At 41.7% G+C, this 25,503-nt stretch overlaps 1 protein-coding gene across 7 annotated transcripts in view; it reads right to left on the minus strand.

The window, feature by feature from the left end:
• Nucleotides 1-8,603: 8,603 nt before the first annotated feature.
• The window catches only part of ica1 (islet cell autoantigen 1), a 223,194-nt gene continuing 206,294 nt past the window's right edge, over nucleotides 8,604-25,503 (minus strand). For all 7 annotated transcript variants that reach the window (XM_078538805.1, XM_078538804.1, XM_078538800.1 and 4 more), the window contains 2 exons: nucleotides 10,410-10,505; nucleotides 8,604-8,962 (listed from right to left, as the gene is read on the minus strand). In XM_078538805.1, the coding sequence (XP_078394931.1) occupies nucleotides 8,841-8,962; nucleotides 10,410-10,505 (218 nt within the window). In that variant the 3' untranslated portion in view covers nucleotides 8,604-8,840. The remainder of the gene's footprint in view (nucleotides 8,963-10,409; nucleotides 10,506-25,503) is intronic.

Below are 25,503 nucleotides of genomic sequence, written 5' to 3' on the forward strand. Positions count from 1 at the left end.
GAGTAAGTGGTGGCTCCTGGAATTGTTGCTATGAGGTTAGTACAAGGCACGAAAAAGGCAGAAAATTGCTGTCTTTACCTGAGATGCCCTAGCACCAGCTACGGCTCCTTATCAGAAGCGTGCACTTATAAAATCATTTATTTCTGAGTGTTACACTATATATCCATACAATAACATACACATGAGGATCTGTAAACGTTAATATCCAGGATTTCATTGGTCAATAAGTTCAGCATCAAGTGGGGAGATAAGAGTTACTTGACCGGAAAGAGGAGCCACATTATTATGATGACCGAACATTCAGTAATTGAGTCATCTGTCATAGAACTAATGAAACAGATAAAATAATAGAAGAAAAAAATGTTATTTTCTTTCTGAATTCTCACTTTATTTTCAATAAGTCAAAACAAAACCACAGGAAGATTCTCAATTTCAAACAAAGTCACCCAATTAAGAAGTGAATTTTTAAACACTTTCTGTTATTAGTTTTCGTTAAAAAAAATGTTCTTTAAATACAGCTTACTGACGGCATTAAGTTAATACATTTTTGTTTAGGATATTCTTATTGGTGGCTTTTTTTAAACTGTTTTTTGTTGCTTTGTTTTTCCATATATAACTTTGAAACTTTATTCAGAAAATATATATAATGCACTAAATAGCAAATGGAAATTAAAACCATACTTAAACTATTATCTATTAACATTTTGTAAAGCTTCCATGCATCTGAGCTATCATTTTGTGGAAGCATGCCTCAATAAGACAGTGATCAATAATAGGTAACAAAATGGTCAAAAAAATTATATAGCATTTAAGGCTTAAAGAAAATTTCACTAGAGATTCGTAATGTTTGATTCTTGGAACCAAACAATAAATATTAGAAATTCATGTGATATTATCATACCAAAGCTTAAAACGTGGCATCAAATTATTCTCTCTGCTTCTTTAATGGATGCATTGAACTCTAAAACAGGTTAAGTCTTTTACCAAAGGAAAAGAAACTCAATATCAACATGTTAAGCATTCATAGCATAATATCACTCACTGTTATTTCCGGGCTTAAGTCTTCAGAACTATCATACTTGTATCAACAAAGAGCAGCCAGCTTGTCATAACCAAATGGAACCTATTGCCACCAATGGCAAGCTTAAACTATTCAATCACAAGATATACTTGAAATACTAGATAATTATCTGATATTTCACATGTAAAATATATTATATACACTTGTTGAAATTATAACCCTGTTGTCGAAGGAGGACAAGTTTGTACAAGCATTTGAGAACTGACATGACCAAATATTGTTTTGTAAGTATGCAGTATAAATGATTAAAGTAACAGCTGTTCTCTAATTTAACATTTTAAAATTAGTTTGTTTCAAGGGTCTAGTGAGTAAATGCACGTGTTGAACTGTACAGATCGGCAAGACATTGAGTTTGCTGCTAGTGGCAGATCTCGGCAGGTTGCTAGTAAGAGTGCTACAATTGGCCTCAGTCCCTGGAGCTAAGGAGGGGAAAGATTATTATTCCTATTCTGAATTATTATCCAATGATCACTGGTATTTATTTAGCTCAGTTGTGATGCCCCAATGACTGAATAGTTGCCAGCACACATCATCTAGATTGAGAGGCCCTCAATGACAATCAAAAACAGCCGCAGTCACTATTATTGATATTCATGTCTGATTTCTACTAAAGATATCACTAATCTTTTGTTTTTCCATATGGTTCAGACCCACATTTTCCAAATCAAGCACTTGAAGCTATGCTGGTTTAAAATTTTAAAGATGATTATTGATCTCTTCCGAAAGCCTCCTTGCCCTATCCGTAGCTCAGGTCATGGTGCTGTAAATCAGACTTCCCTACAGACAGAGGACTCAAGAAGAATTTCTAGCGAAAAGGATAAATAGGGTGGTCAACAGGACTTTAAACTAGAAAGTGAGGGGGGAGGGAAGGGTAAAACTCCAAGAAGTATGACTAATGGGAAACAAAGCAGCAGGTTAGTGTGTGGGGGGGGGGGGGGGGGGGTGAATTCAACTTCATGGAAAATTATGAAAAAACTGAAAAGGAGAGCCCAGGAGAGGCTATTAAAGTCTCCAGAACACAAAATAGGACAGAGTGTTTGGAAAGGGCTAGTGATCTAACTTCAAGCACATCAGATAAAGGGACGACAATGAGAAAGGGGACGGGAAATACAGGACTGAAGGTGTTGTATCTGAATGCACGCAGTATACGAAATAAGATAAATGAGCTTGTGGCGCTGATTGAAATTGGCAGGTATGATGTGGGCATCACGGAGACATGGCTGCAAGGGGATCAGGACTGGGAGCTAAATATCCAAGGATATACATCCTATCGAAAAGATAGGCAGGTTGGCAGAGGGGGTGGGGTTGCTTTGTTAGTAAGAAATGAAATTAAATCGATAGCAAGAAATGATGTAGGGTCAGATGATGTAGAATCTGTGTGGGTAGAGTTGAGGAACCGCAAAGGTTAAAAAACCATAATGGGAGTTATGTACAGGCCTCCGAACAGTAGTCAGGATGTGGGGCACAAGAGACACCAGGAGATAGAAAAGGTGTGTAAGAAAGGCAAGGTTACAGTGATCATGGGGGATTTCAATATGCAGGTAGACTGGGAAAATCAGGTTGGTAGTGGATCCCAAGAAAAGGAATTTGTAGAATGTCTACGAGATGGCTTTTTGGAGCAGCTTGTGGTGGAGCCCACTAGGGAACAGGCAATTCTAGATTTAGTGATGTGTAATGAGGCAGATTTGATAAGGGAGCTTAAGGTGAAGGAACCCTTAGGAGGAAGTGACCATAATTTGATAGAATTTACCCTGCAATTTGAGAGGAAAAAGCTGGAATCAGATGTAACGGTATTACAGTTGAATAAAGGTGACTACAGAGGCATGAGGGAGGAGCTGGCCAGAATTGACTGGGAGATGAGCCTAGCAGGAAAAACAGTGGAACAGCAATGGCAGGAGTTTCTGGGAGTAATTTTGGAGACAAAGCAAAAATTCATCCCTAGGAAGAAGGAGCATACTAAAGGGAGGACAAGGCAACCATGGCTGACAAGAGAAGTCAGGGACAGCATAAAAGCTAAAGAGAAAGCATACAATGCGGCGAAGAGCAGTGGGAAATCAGGGGATTGGGAAGCCTACAAAAACCAACAGAGGACAACTAAAAAAGAAATAAGGAGGGAGAAGATTAAATATGAGGGTAAACTAGCCAGTAATATAAAAGAAGATTGCAAGAGTTTTTTTAGATATATAAAGGGTAAGAGAGAGGCAAAAGTGGACATTGGGCAGCTGGAAAATGACGCTGGAGAAGTAGTAGTTGGAACAAAGAAATGGCGGAGGAACTGAATAGGTACTTTGCATCAGTCTTCACAGTGGAAGACACGAGTGACATCCCCAAAGTACAAGAGAGTAGGGGGGCAGAGGTGAGTATGGTGGCTATTACCAAGGAGAAGGTGCTAGGAAAACTGAAAGGTCTGAAGGTGGATAAATCACCTGAACTAGATGGATTACACCCCAGAATTCTGAAGGAGATAGCTGAAGAGATAGTGGATGCGTTAGTGGTGATCTTTCAGGAATCACTGGAGTCAGGGAGGGTCCCAGAGGACTGGAAAATCGCTAATGTAACCCCCCTGTTTAAGAAGGGAGTGAGGCAAAAGACAGGAAATTACAGGCCGATTAGCCTGACGTTGGTTATTGGTAAGATTTTAGAGTCCATTATTAAGGATGAGATTTCAGAATACTTGGAAGTGCATGGTAAAATCAGGCAAAGTCAGCATGGTTTCATCAAGGGGAGGTCATGCCTGACAAATCTGTTAGAATTCTTTGAGGAGGTAACGAGTAGGTTAGACAAAGGAGAGCCAATGGATGTTATCTACTTGGACTTCCAGAAGGCCTTTGACAAGGTGCTGCACAGGAGGCTGCTCAGTAAGATAAGAGCCCCTGGTGTTAGAGGCAAGGTACTAGCATGGATAGAAGATTGGCTGTCTGGCAGGAGACAGAGAGTGGGGATAAGGGGGTCCTTCTCAGGATGGTGGCCGGTGACTAGTGGAGTTCCGCAGGGGTCAGTGTTGGGACCACGACTTTTCACTTTATACATTAATAATCTAGATGAAGGAACTGAGGGCATCCTGGCTAAGTTTGCAGATGATACAAAGATAGGTGGAGGGACAGGTAGTAATGAGGAGGTGGGGAGGCTGCAGAAGGATTTGGACAGGTTAGGAGAATGGGCAAAGAAGTGGCAGATGGAATACAACGTGGGGAAGTGTGAGGTCATGCACTTTGGTAGGAAGAATAGGGGCATAGACTATTTTCTAAATGGGGAGAGAATTCAGAAATCTGGAGTGCAAAGGGACTTGGGAGTCCTAGTCCAGGATTCTCTTAAGGTTAACTTGCAGGTTGAGTCGGTAGTTAGGAAGGCAAATGCAATGTTGGCATTTATTTCAAGAGGATTAGAATATAAAAGCAGGGATGTGCTGCTGAGGCTTTATAAGGCTCTGGTCAGACCACATTTAGAATATTGTGAGCAATTTTGGGCCCCGTATCTCAGGAAGGATATACTGGCCCTGGAGTGGGTCCAGAGGAGGTTCACGAGAATGATCTCAGGAATGAAAGGCTTAACATATGAGGAACGTTTGAGGACTCTGTGTCTATACTCGATGGAGTTTAGAAGGATGAGGGGGGATCTGATTGAAACTTACAGAATACTGAAAGGCCTGGATAGAGTGGATGTGGGGAAGATGTTTCCATTAGTACGAGAGGCTAGGACCCGAGGGCACAGCCTCAGAGTAAAGGGAAGATCTTTTAGAACAGAGATGAGGAGAAACTTCTTTAGCCAGAGAGTGGTGAATCTATGGAATTCAATGCCACAGAAGGCTGTGGAGGCCAGGTCATTGAGTTATTTAAGACTGAGATAGATAGGTTCTTGATTGGTATGGGGATCAAAGGTTACGGGGAGAAGGCGGGAGAATGGGATGAGAAACTTATCAGCCATGATTGAATGGCAGAGCAGACTCGATGGGCCGATTGGCCTAATTTCTGCTCCTTTGTCTTATGGTCTTATGGTCTAAGTAAAGAGAAACTAATTCCACTGCTGTTGGGCTGAATTTTACATCCCTCCCGCTGGCAGGATTTTACGGTCCTGCCGAAGTCAATGAGCTTTTGAGTGGCTCACCGCATTTTATAGCCCTGCCCCCACGACGATGGGGCCTTAAAATTCCACCCGTTATGTCAGAAACTAAAGGAAACAGATTTAATTGGCAAAAGAACCAACTGAGATGAGGATTTATTTATACGTAGTAAGCTGTTATGATCTGGAAAACACTGCATGAAAAGATGGCAGAAGCAGATTAACTGGTAACATTCAAAAAATAAATATATACTTGAAAAGAACAAATGCAGGGCTCTGGGGAAAGAGTAGGGGAGTGAGACTAATTAGATAGGCCTTTGAAAGAGGTGGCACAGGCACAATGGACTGAATAGCCTCATTCTGTGCTCTACGATTCTCACAGAGAGGTACAATGACAATACGAGTTTTAGCAAGAATAACATTGGGAAAAATTTCCCCCCCCATTGGGTGGGAGGGAGAAGTACAGGTGCAGGCAGGTGCACCTCCGAATGGGGGCGCACTGCCATTTTACGTGGGCGGGCCAATTAAACGTGACGTCGCCAGGAAGCGCTATGCGCTCCCTGTGCGAGCGGGGGGTGGTGGAATTCCCTCAGCCGAGAGTGCGCTCTTTCGCACATGCACACGAAAGAGCACACTCATCTCCCTGAGGCTAAGTGCTGCCTCAGGGAGATTGGCTCCAAATTAAAAATCGTTAAACAAATGATAGCAAAATTTCCCTGACATGTCCCCTCATGTGACACTGTCACATGAGTTGGGACATATCCATAACTTTTACTGAAACCTTTATTAAATATTTAAAAACCCTCATGAAACATCATCCCATCCGTGGATGAGGTTTCATACTTTTTCTTAAGCCTGCCAACCTTAAGGTTGGACGGGTGGGTCCATTAATGATAATGACTTTTTCGATGGCCTCAATAGGCCGTTGACAGGTCAGCAGGCGCGCAGCTGATTTGGCTATGACCCTGCAGATCTGAAAATGGAAATGATGCGGGGTGACGTCGAGAGTTCCACCCAATGTCATCCTGCGTCATTTTACGTGTCGGCGAGTGGGCCCTGCCCCCATTTGCCGACCAGAAGATCCTGCCCATTGAGTCTAGGAACAGTCCTAATGATACCAATGTCAGATCCATACTAATGTGTGTATTACTAATCTTTCACACTAAAATAAGAGGTAGCAAAGTTAGTTTATCATTTAAAAAAAAATTACAGTTTACTTGGACCAGCTTCAAATTCCAAAATGGAATTAACTGATGAATAATAGTCGAATTGCATACTTGGGTTCATTTCAAGGGCTTCTGGTTATAAGTGAAAATAAATTAGGCTTCACTTGTACCACTTACTGGTGAGAACACATGGAATACTATGCACAGTTCTAGCACCTAAAAAGAGCAGCTGACAGGCCAAGTGACTTTGCTAAACATCATCATGGACCATTCCAATGGAAGTCCACAGTCGCCATAGCCCCCTCAGGGTACCTGAAGGAGGTTGAGGAATATCTGGCCATTTTCCTCTCGAGCAGTGGCCAAAGGTAAGTCCCAGGAAGGGTGGAGTGGAGCAAAAATTAAAAATACATTTTGCTGGTGACCACATAGGCTGGCAAAGAATCCTAAGCAAGCTGGCCTATCACCTGCTCTGCTGAGCGACCATCAATTTTACTGAGGGGTGGAGGGGTAACCTAAAACAGCCATTATGTCCTTAAATTACACATGCAAAGGGATAAACACATGTTTAGGCAGCTGCTTGGAATGCATGCAAAGCCACGGACTGCAAGACTGACATTGTAATATTGATGTCGCCAAGTGGCTGCAGCATGTTAGAATCCACAATGCATCCTGTTTTCCCTTATATCCATTTTCTGGGCAGATAACAAGAATTTTCAACCCTATGTCTTCCCATTCCCCCATTCTGGAAGTAATCTTTGCTGGGTCAGCAAAAGGTTTGGATTGGGAAATTCTGCTGATCATATATGTGGCACTCATCAGATGAGCTCACAGAATCGGTACAGAGAAAAAAGAGGCCACTTGGCCCATTGTGTCTGCACCGGCTCTCTGAATGAGCAACTCACCTAGTTCTTTCTACTGCCTTCACCCAGTAATCCTGCACATTCTTCCTTTTCAGATAACAGTCTAATTCCCTTTCAGATGCTTCAATTGAGCCTGCCTCCAACACACTCCCAGGCAGAGCATTCCAGACCCTAACTACTCACTGCGTTAAAAGGTTTTTCCTCATTTTACTAATTACTTTAAATCTGTGCGTTCTCGATCCTTTCATGAGTGAAAACCTTTCTCCCTGTCTACTCTGTCCAGACCCCTCAAGATTTTGAATACCTCTATCAATCTCCTCTCAGACTTCTTTTCTCTAAGAAAAACAGCCCCAATTTCTCTAATCTATCTGCATAACTGAAGTTCCTCATCCCAGGAACCATTCTTGTGAGTCTTTGCTACACTCTCTCTAATGCCTTCACATCCTTCCTAAAACGCAGCACCTGGAACTGGAGACTCCAGCTGAGGCCGAACTAGTGACTTATACAAGTTCAACATAACCTCCTTGCTCTTGTACTCTATGCCCCTATTAATAAAACCCAGGATACTGTATGCTTTATTAACCACGCTTTCAACCTGTCCTGCCACTTTCAATGACTAATGCACATATACATCCAGGTCCCTCTGCGCCTGCACGTCCTTTAGCATTATACCCCTTATTTCATACTGTCTCTCCATGTTCTTTCTACCTAAATGAATTACTTCACATTCCTCTGCATTGAACCTCATCTGCCACCTGTCCACTCATTCCATCGACTTGTCTATGTCCTTTTGAAGTTCTAAGTTTGAATTTGTGGGTGAATCTAGTGACATAGAAGGAAATCAAAGAAGAACAGTCCTATCTTCATCCTTTGGCTCCGAGAAATTGATTGACTTTGGGGAAAACAGCAATGCTGTTACAGGTTCCTGCACCCAGTGATGAAAATACATGTTGAGTTTCTATTGGTATTGGTACTTGCATGGATTGATGTAGCATCAGTATCAGCATCAATAGGGATAACTGCTGCTACTGTGTAGTTCTTTAGAACTGAACCACATAGCGTACTGAGTTACATCAAACAAAAAATTGTATGTAACAATTGTTTTTACTACTGCCAATAATTAAAGAAAATGAACTAAGATGCAGATCAGAAGGTGAGCTATGTAGTGGAGATGATTAATTGACAAAGATGGAGACATAATGGCACAAGTTTCTTAAAATGACAATATCATTTATACTATCCCCTATCAATAACATCAAAATGCTTTTTGTAGACTCAGGGTGGATAAGGAAGAGTATGGAAGAAGAAAGAGGCTTCAAGAAAAGTGTGAGCATAATTGGCTTAATGGCCTCATTACATGCCTACATTCTTTAGAAATTTAGCAGGTTTGCAGTTATGGAAAATAAAATGGACAAAATATGCTTAACTGGACAAAAATACTTTTAACTACTCTCTTTACTCTTTTGTTTGGCAACAAGACATCAAAACTTACAGATTGTTTTTTAACAGATTTTCATCTTTTATGCTGAATAAAATGATTAAACATTTTCTCAGCAGTTTTCACTGTGACTGAAATATTAGAAAATTAGGCTCTAGTACTCAACAGTCAATAGATTTACTAAAGATTACAATATTATAGTCATGATTACAGACAATTGGTTATTTAGGTATGTGTCATGCATTGAGGAGTTCATGCTGTTTGTCAGTTCGTCCAATAGCATCAGGGTTCGATAATGGGTCCAAGTCAGCAAAAAGGTTAAACCATGTAGACAGATCAGTTGGGTTTTTCTGAGTAGCTGTAAATATAAGGAATAACTGAATGTCATCACATTATCTGATAATCCATGTCAAATTCTCGTGAATCTGGAATTACAATAAATTACATGACAAAACATCAACTGCATTATGGGACATACCAGGTTGTGTGCAGCTTTTGCATGTATGTATGTACAACCTCAACTGATACCCTTCGAATCAGCATTTGATAATAACAAAAGGTTGATGTCCCCAGCGAAGACAGATTCAGGATTACACTACATTGCATTATATTTATATTTTGTATTCATGTTTAATAAATGACAATTATTATTGTATTAAATGACAGCTGCATTCTCATTACGAAACAGATAGATCATGAAATATAATAAGTTTTGTGTTTCAATATCATCAGACACAGCTGCTGAATTACTGCTTGCAAATCTGCCAGCCAAGTGAATTTTGTAATTATATATTAGCCCATTTTTAATGGAGTTGCTTGCAGTAATTCAGAGTATACACTGAACTATGACAGGAAGAAAATGGGAAGAATATAGGAAATGTGTTATACACATGATTTTAAATGTTAAAAAGATTTAGCTGTGGTTTCTCTCTCATGCCTCATATACTTGCATACAAAAATCTCTCATTACTTCAACAATAAGTTCACCTTGTGCTCATTGACCTACATTGGCTTCCAAATGGACAATGCCTCAATTTTAAAATTCTCATCCTATTTCAAATTCCCCCAAGCCCGCTCTAGCTTTGTAACTGCCTCCAGCCCTATACCCCTCTGAAAACTCTATGTTCCTCCAACTCAGCCCACTTGTGGATCCCCTACCTCTTTTTCCCCACCATTGCTTGCTGTGCATCCAGCTATCTAGGCCCTAAGATCCAGAATTCCCTCTCTAAACATCTCTGCGTCTCTCTCTCGCTCTCTAATGCTTTAAGATGTCTTCAAATATCTCCTTATGTGGCTCAATGTCAAATTTTGTTTAACAGTGCACCTTTGAAGCACTTGTGACAGTTTACTGTGCTTTATAAATGCAAGTTGTTATTGAAAGTGAATAATCAAAGAAGAAATTAGGTCTTTAAAAAATAGTAACAGCTTGTGGTCCTTAATGATTACTTTCTCTAGGTATTAGGAATTGAAAATGTGAGCAGTATACCCTGCCCAAACTCAGATGACCCAGACAAAATTAGTGACTTTGATATAATGGACATTCTGGACAGTTAACCAGACTTAAAACCAATGAATGTTCAGCGGTAAATGGTATTTGCCACTGTGATATCCATTCACTGAATCACACTGCCCTCTTTACCTTGGGCATTCAGCATGAATGTAGGAATAAATGGAAAAAATAAGCATAGCAGGTATTTTATAAATTAGCAATAACTTTCACATTGAGCATTTCACAGTGTAGGTTACAGAGAAAATATTGATTTTGCACGGCACTTTTTTAATGAACAGACTGATGGTATGATTACCTTTAAATGGATTCTTACTGATGTTCTCAATCAACCCATTTAGTTGTCCTGTTGATTGAGAGGTAGACTGAAGACTAACATCATCTGCTGCCCAACCTAAAATTCAGCATCAAAATATTAACTAATATAGAATTTATACACTAAATATTGCACTACTAAATAGTGCAATAGCAGATTTCTAAGCTGTCACAAGCTATTAAATGCATCATTTTTAAATATTAATTTAAACATTAAAGAAAAAAGTATTAATCAGCTTTAAACCATAATGCATCATGCACACACTACTTAATAGATTAGGAGCACATACTGGATTTACAAATATACAAGTTATTAGAAAACTACTTTCATGTGTTTCAAGTGATCTCAATTTCAAATCAATTTGATTTATGAATGGAAAAAGCCAACTATTTGTATTACCAATATCAGAATTTGTGTAATATGCCATATTCATATTAAAATCTTTGCATGTTAATTGGATTAACGCCACACTGTAAATCCATAACAATGCACTCACCTTGTTGGAGATAATGCTGTTGTAACTTTATGGCTTGGCATATCCATCTCGTTACCATTATCATCAAGCCAGGGACCAACCCTGGTTCAATGAGTAGTGTAGGAAAGCACACCAGGAACGGCACTAAACATACCTAAAAAATGGGGTGCCAACCTGGTGAAGCTACCACAGAACAATATGCATGCTTACAGAGGAGGCAGCATGTTATAAATAGAGTTGAACAATCCTAAAACCAAAGGATCAAAAAAGCTTTGCAATCCTTACACATCCAGTTCTGAATGGACAATTAAACAGCTAACTGGCGGAGAAGGCTCCACAAACATCCCCATGCTCAATGATGGGGAGAGCCCAGCAGATCAGTGCAAAAGACAAGGCTAAAGTGTTCACGATCAGCTTCATCCAGAAGTGTTGAGCAGATGCCTCAATTTGGCTCCTCCTGAGGTGCCCAGCATCACAGATGCCAGTTTTCAGCAAATTCGATTCACTCCATGTGATATCCATGGGCAGAATTTTGCCCTTGGCGTGTGGGAGCGGTGGGGGCAGGCGGGAAGCTACCCGTCGCCCGTGATCGACAGCGCACCGTGATATCACGCTGGCGGGCCAATTAAGGCCCACCCAGCATGATACGCAAGCAGCAGCACTGAGCGCTGCCTGTGCGGGCGGGGGCGGGGGGAAAGAAGGGCGAGCAGGCCTAGTGCAAGCTTCGCGCATGCATGCGAAAGAGCGCTGAATAATCTCTCTGAGGCATGGAAAAAATTATCAAACAACAGAAAAATTTAATAAAACATGTCCAGGGACATGCTTTTAATTAAAAATTAAAAGTTTTTATTTCATTTATATTTGCTTCTGGAACCCTCATCCCACCCGTGGATGAGGTTTCCAAAAAAAATGCAAAGGCCGCTTGGCCTTTTTGCCTGCCCATCAACTGTTATGTTGAACGGGCAGTGAAAAATTAAGGACAATTGATAACTTAACGGCTTTAATAGGCTTTTTAATTGTCAGTGGACGTGATGCCGGCTCTGGCACATGCCCGCCAACCTTACTATCGCGCAACTACGTGTTGATGTCAGCACGTTTGGCCGAAGTCAACGCACGTCATTTCACGTTTGGTCAGCTTGGGTGCGCGTCTGCCCGCCAAGCTAAAAATTCTGCCCCATGTGGGGGAGGCAGTGAACAGCTGCAGTCCATGTAGTGTAGGTACACCCACAGTGCTGTTAGGAAGGGAGTTCCAGGATTTGCACCCAGTGACAGTGATGGAATGGTGATATATTTCCAAGTCAGGATGGTGAGTGCCATGGAGGGGAACTTCCAGGAGGTGGTGTTCCCATATAACATCTGACTTGTGCCTTGTGACGGTGGACAGACTTTGGGAGTCAGGAGGAGAGTTACTTGCTGGAGGATTCCTAGCCTGTGGCTTTTGAGAGTCAGGAGGTGAGTTACTTGCCGATGGATTCCTAGCCTGTCCATCATCTACAAGGCACAAATCAGGATTGTGATGGAATACTCTCCACTTGCCTGGATGAGTGCAGCTCTAACAGTATTTAAGAATCTAGACACCATGCAGGACAAACCTTGATTGGCACCCCCATCTGCTCACCTTAAACATGCTACTCCTCCACCATCGATGCACAGTGGAAGCAGTGTGTAACATCTACGAGATGCACTGCAACAAGTCACCTAGGCTGCTTCAACAGCATCTTCCAAACCTGCAACTTCTACTATCTAGAGGGATAAGGGCAACAGATGCATAGGAACACTATCACCTGCAAATTCCTCTCCAAGCCACACACCATCCTGACATGGAACTATATCGCCATTCCTTCACTATCACTGGGTCAAACCTTGCAACTCCCTTCCTAAAAGTGCTGTGGGTGTACCTACACCACATGGACTGCAGCAGTTCGAGAAGGTGACTCACCAACACGTGCTCAATTTTTAAAAATCTGCAACTCCCTCCTTTTACTATGGGTCTATGGGTCAGCCTATATCCCCTGGACTGCAGCAGTTCAAGAAGGTGGCTCACCACCACTTTTTCAAAGATGAGCAATAAGTGCAGCCAGGAGCATTCTCTTCCCTCAAATTCATAAAAATTTGAATGACATCCTCATCTGTGAATTAGATGCTTCATATGTATTTCTGTTATGGCAAGCGGATGGTAAGTGCCAAGCTGCTCAAATGCAAGAGAGAAACTTGAAGTAGCTGCCACAACTATTTGCAATTTGTACTTATTTCAAGATGCAGGCTTTGAATTTAATTAAAAAGGCCACCAAGTCATAGGTTTCTTACAAAACTAAATTAAACCTTACATAGATCTACAAATTGCAACTTCGATAACATCTAAATCCCCTAATTAGTCTAAATCCCAGTTACAGCTCTGTTAAGGCAACATTGAGACACAGAGATTTTTAAAAGACTCAGGTAAAGTAACACGCAATACCCAGGACAGTCAAATTTAAAGTGAGTTTTTCTTAGCTTTGGTTCCTTATAGATAGCAGCTTGAGACTTGGGTGCTGGAGACTTTTCACACTTGTGTAAGATCTTAGAATGCCTTCCCTTAGACACAGCCTTCTCGCATAGATTCAAAGACGTTTACAGCACAGAAGGAGGCCATTCAGTCCATCGTGTCTGCGCCGGTCAACAAAGATCTCACTTTCCAGCGCTTGGTCCACAGCCCTGGAGGCTACGGCAACGCAAGTGAATATCTAAATACTTCTTAAATGTTACTGAGTTTCTGACTCAACCACCCTTTCAGGCAGTGAGTTCCAGACTCCCACCACCCTCTGGGTGAAAAATATCTCCTCAACTCCCCTCTTAGGCTTCTACTTCTTACCTTAAATCTATGCCCCCTGGTTATTGACCCCTCTACTAATGGAAAAAGTGCCTTCCTATCCACCCTATCTATGCTCCTCATAATCCTATACATCTCTATCAGGTCCCCTCTCAACCTTTGCTGCTCCAAGGAAAACAATCACAGCCTATCCAATCTTTCCTCATAGCCCAGACCCTCCAGCCAAGGCAGCACCCTGGTAAATCCCCTCTGTACCCTCTCCAGTGCAATCACATCCTCCCTATAATGTGGTGACCAAAACTGCACGCAGTACTCCAGTTGTGGCCTAACCAGTGTTTTATACAGTTTCAGCATAACATCCCTGCTCTTGTATTCTACGTTTCAGCTAATAAAGGCAAGTATCCCATATGCCTTCTTAACCACATTATCTACCTGCCCTGCTACCTTCAGGGATCTGTGGACAGGCACACCAAGGTACCTCTGACCTTCAGTACTTCCCAGGGTTCTACCATTCATAGTGTAATCCCTTGCCTTGTTAGCCCTCTCCAAGTGCATTACCTTACACTTTTCTGGGTTAAATTCCATTTGCCAATGCTCTGCCCCCCTGACCAGTCCATTGATACCCTCCTGCAGTTTATGGCTATCTCCCTCACTGTTTACCACCCTACCAATTTTTGTGTCATCTGTGAGCTTTTTGATCATACCCCCTACATTTAAGTCCAAATCATTTATGTACACTATGAACAGCAAGAGCCCCAGCACCGAGCCCTGTGGAACCCCACTGGAAACAGACTTCCAGTCACAGAAACATCCCTCTACCATCAGCCTATGCTTCCTGCCTCTCAGCCAATTTTGGATCCAACGTGCCACTTTGCCTTGGATCCCATGGGCTCTTACTTTCTTGACATTTGTACACATTTTCCCCTTTGAATGCAAATTCCCATTGTTTCACTATGGGCAGAATTTTCTGCCAGGCAGGCAGGCCCAACCCAATCTCCAGTGGACGGGGAGATGATCCCCGCCGGAGAAGCGGGCCCCGCCGCCATTTTACATGGGCGGGCCAATTAAAGCCCGCCCGGCGTGACGTCCAGCGGGAAGCGCTATGCACTTCCTATGCGGGCGGTGGGGTGGCGGGGGGGGGGGGGGGGGAGAGATTCCCCAAAAGCAAGAGTGTGCTCTTTCGCGCATGCACACGAAAGAGCGCACATCTCCCTCAGGCTAGGTGCTTCCTCGGGGAGATCGCTTACACTTTTAAAAAGATTAAAAATAGAGAAAAAAAAATCCCTAACATGTCCCCCTCATGTGACAATGTCACATGAGATAGGACATGTTCATAAATTGCAGTAAAACTTTATTAAACTTTTTAGAACCCTGCATGAAACCTCATCCCGCCGGTGGATGAGGTTTCATGTTTTTTCTATTTGCCGCCGGGGCTCCTGGCCTGCCCGCCAACCTTAAGTTTGGACGGGCAGGTCCATTAATTGTTTAAATGATCCTGTCAATGGCCTCAATTGGTCATTGACAGGTTGGCGGGCGCACAGCTGAATTTGCTGTGCCCCCGCCTTCCTGAAAATTTAAATGGGGCGGGATGACGTTGGGGGTTCCGCCCGATGTCATCCTGTGTCATTTTATGCGACGACGAGTGGGCCCTGCCCCCTGCTCACTGACGGCAAAATTCTGCCCTAAGTCTTTGGACTTTTACATCTCTAATAATAAAAATCCACCAAAGTGCCAATTTTACCAGTAATCTTTGGGAAAAATAAACACACTGTTTCTTAACTTCTCCTGGCTAGGTGAAACATTTCATCCCCCTCTTTTAAATTCAAGCTAGTCTGGTTTATTTAAAAATGCAAAGGCTCCCTTTACACCTATGTTTACCTACTTAACATTTCAAACCTAGCTTATCTTCTGTTATATCAAAACCTTCAGACCAGCTGCCTTTATTTCAATTAAGACCCCTCCACCCCCATACACACACACACACACAGCCATAGACGCAGACCCAACTATTACTCTACTTTACAATAAATTCCAATAACATTCTGAAAATTATTTTATCTTCTTGACAACATCTCGAAGCCTTATCTATGATGTTCATGAGATTGAAGTATTAAAGGAAAGATATTTCTTGAATACTTTCAAAAAAATTAACCTTGTTAGATTTCTCTATAATACATAACTTCATCTAATAACAATAACTGAAATACATTTTCACCTAAAACTTTGATTCTCTAATATTCATCCATTATGGCATGAAATTAATCAGACTACACCTTTTGCACTGTATCAGTCTGATTCTGTAATATGTTAATATGCTGACTGCAAACAATGGCCCAGATTCTGTGGTCAGCACAAGTGGTGACAGCTGTTCATTACATTTACAATTGCTCTCAGAATTTCTATGGGCTTTTGCACTGGAACGTGTGGAGATTAGAAATTCATTTCAGCACAGCGCCATTTACAGGGGATTTTGTGGTCTGATTGAACAGGACAAGCAACTGTGTATTTCAATAGCCAATCAAAATGAAGAATCAAAACTGGAACAGTCTGAACCAGGAAATGTCAGTTAGAATAGAATAATTCATTCAATACCATATTACGTACAGAAAGCAAACTAAAAAGAGGTAAGGAAGGATGGGATTAAGAGAAAGAGATAAAGCTGATTTTCAATGCCAGTAAGGTTGTTTAACAGTAATTAAGACTTATCATTAAAAATATAATTACACTGGAATGCACAAGCCCTAACCTTTTCTCGTAAGTTTAGTGTTTATCTGTCACGTTGGTACCACAACTTTGCACCTTTCCACTGCTGAGTCTCTTAGTGAGACACTGTTGTTATAGTGCAATTTCTGGAGGAGCATAGTAACTCAGATTTCTTGAAGTAACTTCCTGATTTCCAAATTTAACTGCACATGTATGGCTGCTGGAAGTTGCAGTCTGATTTACCCTTCAATATCAAATCTGTTATTTTTTACAAGGCCAGTATGAGGTTAATAATTTTTTGTTAAATTATTGAGTCCACTGAACAAATTGTTCAAATAATATTGCATTTAAGTTCTAGTAATTGATTATGGTAGTTTTATAATGCATCAAAATGCAAATTTGGCTGTAGACATATATAGCAAAGCACAAACATCTTTCACCTTGAGTTCTTTCAACTTGTTAGTTTTATAGGAAATATTCAAATTATAGGGTTGTCACAGGGCTAATTCTTACAAGTTTCTTTGATTCATATCAATGCCATAGTGTAAATAATATTCAAGCTGTGCTAATGAGGATTATAAGCAAGCAAGAGGCAAAACAAATACGTTTTTTTTGCTTGATTTATGGTCTAAAGCATTGTGCATTAAAGCCCTTGAGACTGAATTATCAGTAATAAAGTGCTTGCCCACTAACATTCTCTTGCATCAAAAGTGCAGGCAAGGGATTTTATGCAGGAGGTATTTGACCCCTTTGAAAATAATCAGTACACAAGTCTTGCACACTGTTTTATTCAGTGTGTTGGCAAACTGTATTAAATGAAATTCAGATTTTCCCTCCATGAAATAAGATTTGCATAATATTATGTAGAAGGCATTCTTTGGCTTTAGTGTCTGAATCATATGTAGCTACACACAAGCAATGAACCCTCCAGAAGATATTTTGCACTGCTATCAATATGTCAGCTCAGCAACCTAGAACATCTAGTCAGTTTTAATGGGGCTGGATTCAAAATTTTTTATCAGAGGATGGAGATGCTTCCTTTCACAGCTAGGCACTCAGAACTAAGAGTGCTGGAAAAGACAACAGTGAATTTGTATCAATCACATTTTATGTACCAAGATTTTGAAATAAATATTACAATATGAAAGGTAATATTCGGCCGAGTTCCAAGACTAGCTATAAATATACACCTAAGCGGGAAAGGTGCCTCACATACTGTGAGCATTCATCTGAAAACTGGGAGCAGCAGGCCCATAATTTTCTGATGAATGCTCTCAGAATGCAAGGTATATCACTACAGGCAAGGATTCTGAAAATATATTTGCATATCTGGTCTGAAATTTAAATTTTCAGACATCTTCAGCCTCTCACTGCCACTGCTGGCTTTTAAAGTAGAAAAAAATAGGCTAAGCGGATGGAAAATCTTGATTTCCCAACCTGCAGTGTGGCTAATGGAACAGCGGAGTTGTGTTCAGGGCTGAGGACCCTCCAACAGTGGCAAAAAAATTTCTATTGATTCTTATTATTTTCTATTATAATGAATGGGAAAAGTAGCCTTCTTAAATTGTCTCTTTTAAACAACAATTTTAGCATGTTTATTTTGTTTTTTACCCTTGTCTCAGTGAAAATGCCTTACCCTATTTCTGACCAGTGGATTGGACCAATGAACTTTGGCCTCTGTCAAGGCATTTAGGGATATTTCAAGTTTTCGCCATTTTCCAATTTTACTAATTTCTGCTCTGACCTGGACTAAGGTAATTTTGAAACTAACTACAGAATGTTGCATCTGCTCCTTACCAAGGCCTTAACAACATCATCTTTCATGCAAATGATCATTAATCCGTTTTTGAAGAGGCAGGATTGTCAGAAAAAGTTGAACATAGATGAACATGCCATTACTACTTTCAACCTAGATTCCGTCACTACTCATTCACACTTTTATTTCAAAAGAAAGAATTTAATTCCTGTATTTTTATTTCATTTCACTTGGAAAGTTATTTTGATTCTCTTATTGGGTCATAAGGACAGAGAAATGAGATGTTCCCTGTCAAAACCACTGTTCAGACTCCAGTGAGTGAGTGATAATAATACTGGGTGATTTACGCTCAGATTCTCTCACTCTCCCCATGAGGAAGTCCATCACCTGCTGTCCAGACAACACAGGTAAGACCAGGGGCTCCAGAGGGAGAACAAGAATCATTTAACATTTTTGACAGCTTTATGAATTGTAATTTCAATTATGGAAGGATCACATTAGAACTGCATCAACTACACTCCTGGGAAACATCATGCTTCTGTCTTCTATTTTTCTTTCATTGGGAATGGTCAGAGTCTATAAATTGCTGAGCATTCATGTATCTGAACAGCAACTTGGCAGTTACTAAAATAACATGAACTTATCCAGTCAGATTAGGGCAGCATTATAGTACTGCAAGTAAAGTACTAAAGAAGCAGCTAACAGGTGGCAAAATTACAGGTAAACTTGTTATTTTGAATTTTGAATTATGTAATGCAATAGAGGATTGCATCTTTTATGGTGACTTGCCTACTAGTTGCTAACATCAATAGACTATTTTCAAAGTTGATTACACAAAAGAGCAGTGGATTTGATGTTCACACAGGTCACATCTTCCTAAACACGGCTCAACGCCAATATTTCTAAACCACTTCCTGGGCTTCGACTCAATATCATAGATTGATAGAAATTACAGCGCAGAAGACCATTCAGTCCCCAATGCCTATGCCGGTGCTCTCTCCTGTAACTGCACTCCCTCCAGGTACAGAGCGAATGCATAAAATGAAGCTTGTCTATTCTCTCTCTCAGCTATAGATGGTATGTGACATCAGAAGATGAGGAAAATGGCAAAGGGAATAAATAACTTAAAAGAAGGATGGTTCACCCTCCCCACCATATTCCTGAAAAAAAATTGTATTAAGTATCAAAATTATTTGCATTGGAGCTGGTCCTTTTATGTGGAAGTTTGCTTAACCTAGCATTTTCCAATATAAAAAAAAACATATCTTTCCCTTTGTTTAAAAATGAAACAGGAGGCTACACTTAATTTTCCTTACAATTTGTCCTCCCAATTTTACTCCAGCATTTTAGCTGCTTCCAGGTGAGTGACATGTATTCAAGCAACATATTAATTTAAATTATTTAACCAAGGTCAGCAGCTGCAAACCTCCTGGTAGTGAGACTGACATGAAAAGTGTTTGCTTCAATCATTGCCCTGTAATTTGTATGCAAATCAAACTCACGCATAAATCCTGTCTGAAATCAGTGTAGCCCTCTTGACAACACATTTCTTTTTCAAAAATGAGACACTAATTTTGAAAAGAACAATGGAATATCACTGTAAATAGAAACCATTATTAAAATTTCTGGATGATTTTCTAATTTCTCAACAGTAAAGTGTTCAAACAGACTACTGATTCTGACAGGTCATACTTACAATGAAGCTTTTTGGGGTGATGCATTTTTAACATCATTGCAATAACATACTTTTTCTAATAGATTCATAAATGCATTAGATAAATGTTTCCAACCATATCCATTTTTTAGGAGCTCATTACATGATAGGAGAGACATATTTAGGAAGTGAAAATCTAATTTAGAAAAAAATGGAGCTGAAATGGAGAGGTTAGATAAAGGTGTGTATTTGCTATTCCCTACAAGAGTACACTCTTGATTTCAGCTGTACTGTTTTGGAGGTTCCCAGCAAAGGTCAAAAAACATTTATAATGTTTTTTAAGTTATTGAGGTGTGTACACTTATGACAGGTGTATATGGTGATGATTTCTTCCTAGTCTCTCATTCATTCTCTGCCACATTTGTTTCTGCTTCACTTTTTCCTCTCTCTTAAACTTTTGTGCTTATCATTGTGAAGGATAATAATGCTGGAGAATGGAACTCCTCTCATTACATGCACACAGTGCCAACACCAAAGCACTTCCAGGTTCAATATCACTCAGACAAATATACAGTAGAACTCCAGCCATTGTCCACATTAAATTTCATGTAGTCTCTTTGAAGGAAATTGCGGCAGAATTTTTGTGCTAATGGCTCATGAGAACTAAGAACTGGCTTGGAATTGCCTAAGTTTGCGTCATATAGTACACTTACAGAGGAGACTTCCATATAATTAATAAGGGCTGGATGCGAGCCAACAGTAAGAGGCCAGTCTTCCTTAGTATCACTAAGGCCTGAATTTTTTGGATGGTGGGGTCTCACTTCCTGGATGAGTAGAGAAGGCCTTGGGGGTGCAAAGGGTGTGATCAGGGTCTCGGGGGAGAGGCCGGGTGGCGGGGGTGCCTGGCTTCAGAAGGGAGCTTCTGATGAAGGTGCAACCCCACTTAACCCCCACCCCCCGGATGTAACTTTGGGCTGCATCTTCCGGTCAGCAAGCGCGGGGTGGGGCCCATTTGCCCCAGTGTAAATTGACGCAAGGTGATGTTGGACGGGCGTCCCGATATCACCCTCGTCATTTACATTTTCAGGTCTGCGCGCGGGGAGCCGAGTTGCCTGCGTGCCTGCTGACCTGTCAACGGCCACTTAAGGCCATTAATAAAGTAACTGAGGCAATCAATGGACCTGCCCGTCCAATCTTAAGGTTAGCGGGCAGGCCCGGAGCCCAGGCGGGTTTCTGAAAAAACATGAAACCTCATCCACAGGCGGGGTGGATGAGATTTCATGAGGGTATTAAAATTTTTTTGAAATGTCTAAATGAAAGAAATTGACATGTCCCAGCTCATGTGACAGTGGCACATGAGTGGACATGTCAGTATTTTTTTTTTCCATCTTTAATCGAACTTTCAAACCTGAGCTGATCTCCCCGAGGCAGCACTTTGCCTCAGGGAGATATGTGCACTCTTTCGTGCATGGTGCTTCCTGACGGACATAAAATGGCGGCCCATCCCCAATAGGGGGCGCCGATTGGGAATCCGCCCACTCGCACCCGCTCCCGCACAACCCCCCCCAACAAAGATTCTGCCCTTTGTTCTTTTTCCGGCTTCCCCCATCAAAGTTCAATCCTCCCGCAAGCCTAAAAATTGAGGCTGGGTGGGAAATGGCCCTTAAGTGGCCATATTGGCCACTTAAGGGCCTCAATTGGGGCAAGAGTGGGCTACCCATCTGAGGCCTTACCCGCCCCAGCATAAAATTGCTGTGTGGTCAGGACGGGCGGGAACCTGGAGGGAATCCCATCCCTTCAATTTCATGCACCCACCCCCTGTTAAAAACCCACTGATGGGGAAGCATAAAATTCTGGCCTAAGTCTGATTTTCTCTTCATCTACATAGCTGTCACTCACTTTTCTCATTATGGCATCCATGGGTCTTAAATTTATATTGGACTTTTCTATTTGATTCCAACTCTTGTTCTCTTGCACTTTGTGTATCTGTATTCCCTTTGTCTCCTTTTCTTGCTCAATGGGAACAGAATTTATGGTGGAGACTGAATTCAATGCTTTCAGTATATTTAATCAGAGGATATCCAGGATTGGATTTCTGACAATCAGTGGCAGTGTCAAGAGAAGTGGTCATAAGGTAAAGCTGGGTGTGCATCAGTGTATATGTGGAAGCTAGCATGCTTTTAGATGATGTCGCTGAGAGACAGCATGTAGTTGAGAAGAACAAGAGAGCCAAGAATGGGGGAATTCTGAGGTAATGGTGTGGGGTTAGGAAGAGAGAACCATAGAAGGTGATTCCCCGGCCATGATAGGATAACATTTAAAAAAAAAATATTTTGCTTGAGCTGTGTTCCCATCATTTAAAAATTTATTGAACCCTCTGATGGCTCTTGCTGTGTAGGGCATTGTGAGATAGGATGAGCAGTTTAGTACTGATGGTAGATAGCAGTTCCTGAAAATTGTAGTTCAATTGTTTGGCACTACTCTTGAGTTCTGGAATAGGCTATTAAAATATATATTACAAGCCAGAATGTCATGTTGGAGAGCTGCCATTGATGTTTCTGGGTACTGGGAATATGCAATCACAGAGATCTGAAAGATAACACATTTTCTTTTATTTTTTCCTGGAATGTGAGCATCATGGGCAAGGTTTGTTGCCCATTTCTAATTGTCCTTACGTAGGTAGTGGAGAGACACCCACTTGAATTGCTGCAGTCCATCTTGTATAGATACACCCACAGTGCTGATAGAAAGGGACTAGATTTATTGACCCAGGAACAGAGAAGGGAGGGTGATATAGTTCCAAGTCAGTATGGTGTATGGCTTGAAGGGGAACTTGTAGCTGGTGGTGTTCCCATGCATCTGCTGTTCTTTTCCTTCTAGGTGGTAGAGGTTACAGTTGGAAGGTGCTGTCTAAGGAGTCTTGGCAAGCTTCTGCATTGCATCTTGTGTACACAGTTGTCACTGTGTGCAGGTGGTAAAGAGAGGGAATGTTGAAGGTGGTGGATGGGGTGTCAATCAAGCGGGTTGCTTTGTCCTTCTTGAATGTTGCTGAAGCTGCACTCATCCAGGCAAGTGGAAAGTATTCCATCACACTCAGACTTCTGCCTTGTAGATGGCGGACAGGCTTTGGGGGATCAGGAGGTGAGTTACTCGCCACAGAATTCCCACCTTCTGACCTCCTCTTGTAATGGAAGTATTCATATGGCTGTTTCAGTTAAGTTTCCGGCCAATGGTAACCCCCAGGATGTTGATGGTGAGGGAGCTCAGCGATGATAATGCATATGTGGAGATCCAAAATGTTGGAAGGGAAAACAAAGTAGAAGGAAACAAGCTTCAGAAAAGACACAAAAGTTAACCACCAGACCAAGAAAAACTGTAGGTTCTGGGGCAAAACTTGTTGGATTTCCACCAGGAAACCTACAGATTTAAATATTTATTCTTTGCCTCACCGGCGATTTAACAAAAAAATTATTTTCTTATTTCAGGTGTCAAGGGTCGTAAACTTCAACAACTCTTCAATGCCAATGACCCGCCAGATCCTTCTTTCCTTTCACTCGCCAAACAGCGTAAGCAGGATACGATAGAGAGCTAAGCCAACCCACAACCAATGGATCAGATCAAAGCTCTGAAGTCCTACCACATCCAGTCATGAATGGTGCCCAGATATGTCCTGTCCACAAAAAGCAGGACAAATCCAACCCAGCCAATTACCACCCCATCAGTCTACTCTTGATCGTCAGCAAAGTGATGGAAAGTGTCGTGGACAGCGCTATCAAGGTGCACTTACTCAGCAGTAACCAGCTGATTGACACTCAGTTTGGGTTCTGCCAGGACAACTCAGCTCCTCACCTTATTACAGCCTTGGTCCAAACATGGACAAAAGTGCTGAACTCAACAGGTGAGCTGAGAGTGATGGCCCTTGACATCAAGGCAGCATTTGACCGAGTGTGGCACCAAGGAGCCCTAACGAAACTGGAGTCAATGGGAATCAGGGGGGAAACTCTTCACTGGTTGGAGTCATACCTAGCAGAAAAGAAGATGGTTGTGGTTATTGGAGATCAGTCACCTCAATACCAGGTTATCACGGCAGGAGTTCCACAAGGTAGTGTCCTAGGCCCAACCATCTTCAGCTGCTTTATCAATGACTTTCCCTCCATTATAAGGTCAGGAGTGGGGATGTTTGCGATGATTGCACAATGTTCAGCAGCACTCGCAATTCCTTAGGTACTGAAACAGTCCATGTCCATATGCCGCAAACCTGGACAACATTCAGGCAATCACCACCTCCAACAAGAGAAAATCTTGACGTTCAATGGCATTACCATGACAGAATTCCCCACTAGCAACAACATTGCCAGAAACTGAAGTGGACCAGCTATATGAATACTATGGCTACAAGACCATGTAAGAGGCTTGGAATTTTGCAGAGAGTAACTCACCTTCTGACTCCCCAAAGCCTGTCCACCATCTACAAGGCACAAGTCAAGAGTGTGATGAAATACTATCCACTTGCCTGGATGAGTGCAGCTCCAACAACACTCAAGAGACTCGACGACATCCAGGACAAAGCAGCCCACTTGACTGGCACCCCATCCAAAACCTTCAAGATTCACTGCTCCACCATCTATTCACAGTGGCAGCAGTGTGTACTATCTACACGTTGCACTGCAGCCACTTACCAAGGCTCTTCAACAGCACCTTCCAAACCCACGAGCTATACCACCTACCTGCAAGTTCCCCTCGATGCCACGTACCACCCTGAGTTGGAACTACATCACCGTTTTTTCACTGTTGCTGGGTCAAAACCCTGCAACTCCCTTCCTGTGGTTTTACCTAGATCACATGGACTCCTGCAGTTCAGGAAAGCAGCTCGCCACCTCCTTCTCAAGGGCAAATCAGGGATGGGCAATAAATGCTGGCCTAGCTGGTGATGCTCACATCCCATGAAAGAATGAATTAATTTCAAATTCGACATAATGCTGAGCTGCCTTTTTGTGGGAAATGTGGAACGTTCTTTATTCCAGTTTAACTCAGGCCCCGTCCTTGAACTCTTTCTCTGGTACATTGATGACTGAATTGGGAGGCTTATACAAAAATAGATTATTATACATATTGAGAGTGAAAAATAAATATAAACAGGTTAACATGAATCTAACTAGGGTGCCAAAAGAAAATAAACTGCAACAGTGATCAAAAACTGTATGATTGGCACACACATCAACAATGGCAGGAAACAAACTAAGTTGCTTCTATATATTGATATGCATTTGTTCATCTCCCAAAAACTAGTAGGATTAATTTTTAAAAAAATCAATTATCTATACTGTTGAAATAGGGCTTGGCAGGTTGTGGGAAATCAGTGGTTGCTATGCTGAGCCACATGGTGAGTCAGATCTGGGGGTGGGTGAGGCAGTCTTAGGACGGTCATGAAAAGACTGGCAGCAAACCAGAGGTTTTTTTTTATGTGTGAGCCTAGCAGGAGCAGTCTTGCTTCTCCTGGTCCCACAGAAAATAGAAACATTGGGCTGAATTTTCTGGCTGACATGCGGGTGGAGGAGCCCGCACGTCAGCGCTTAAAATGTCACGCGAGCGTCCCGACGTCAGCGCACGGCATCGCGATGTTTAGGTTGGCGAGCGCGCATCGCACTGCAAAGCGCGCCCGCCATTAATTAAAGGCCT

The sequence above is a fragment of the Cetorhinus maximus genome, chromosome 3, assembly GCF_964194155.1.
Source record: "Cetorhinus maximus chromosome 3, sCetMax3.hap1.1, whole genome shotgun sequence".
Classification (NCBI taxonomy): domain Eukaryota; kingdom Metazoa; phylum Chordata; class Chondrichthyes; order Lamniformes; family Cetorhinidae; genus Cetorhinus; species Cetorhinus maximus.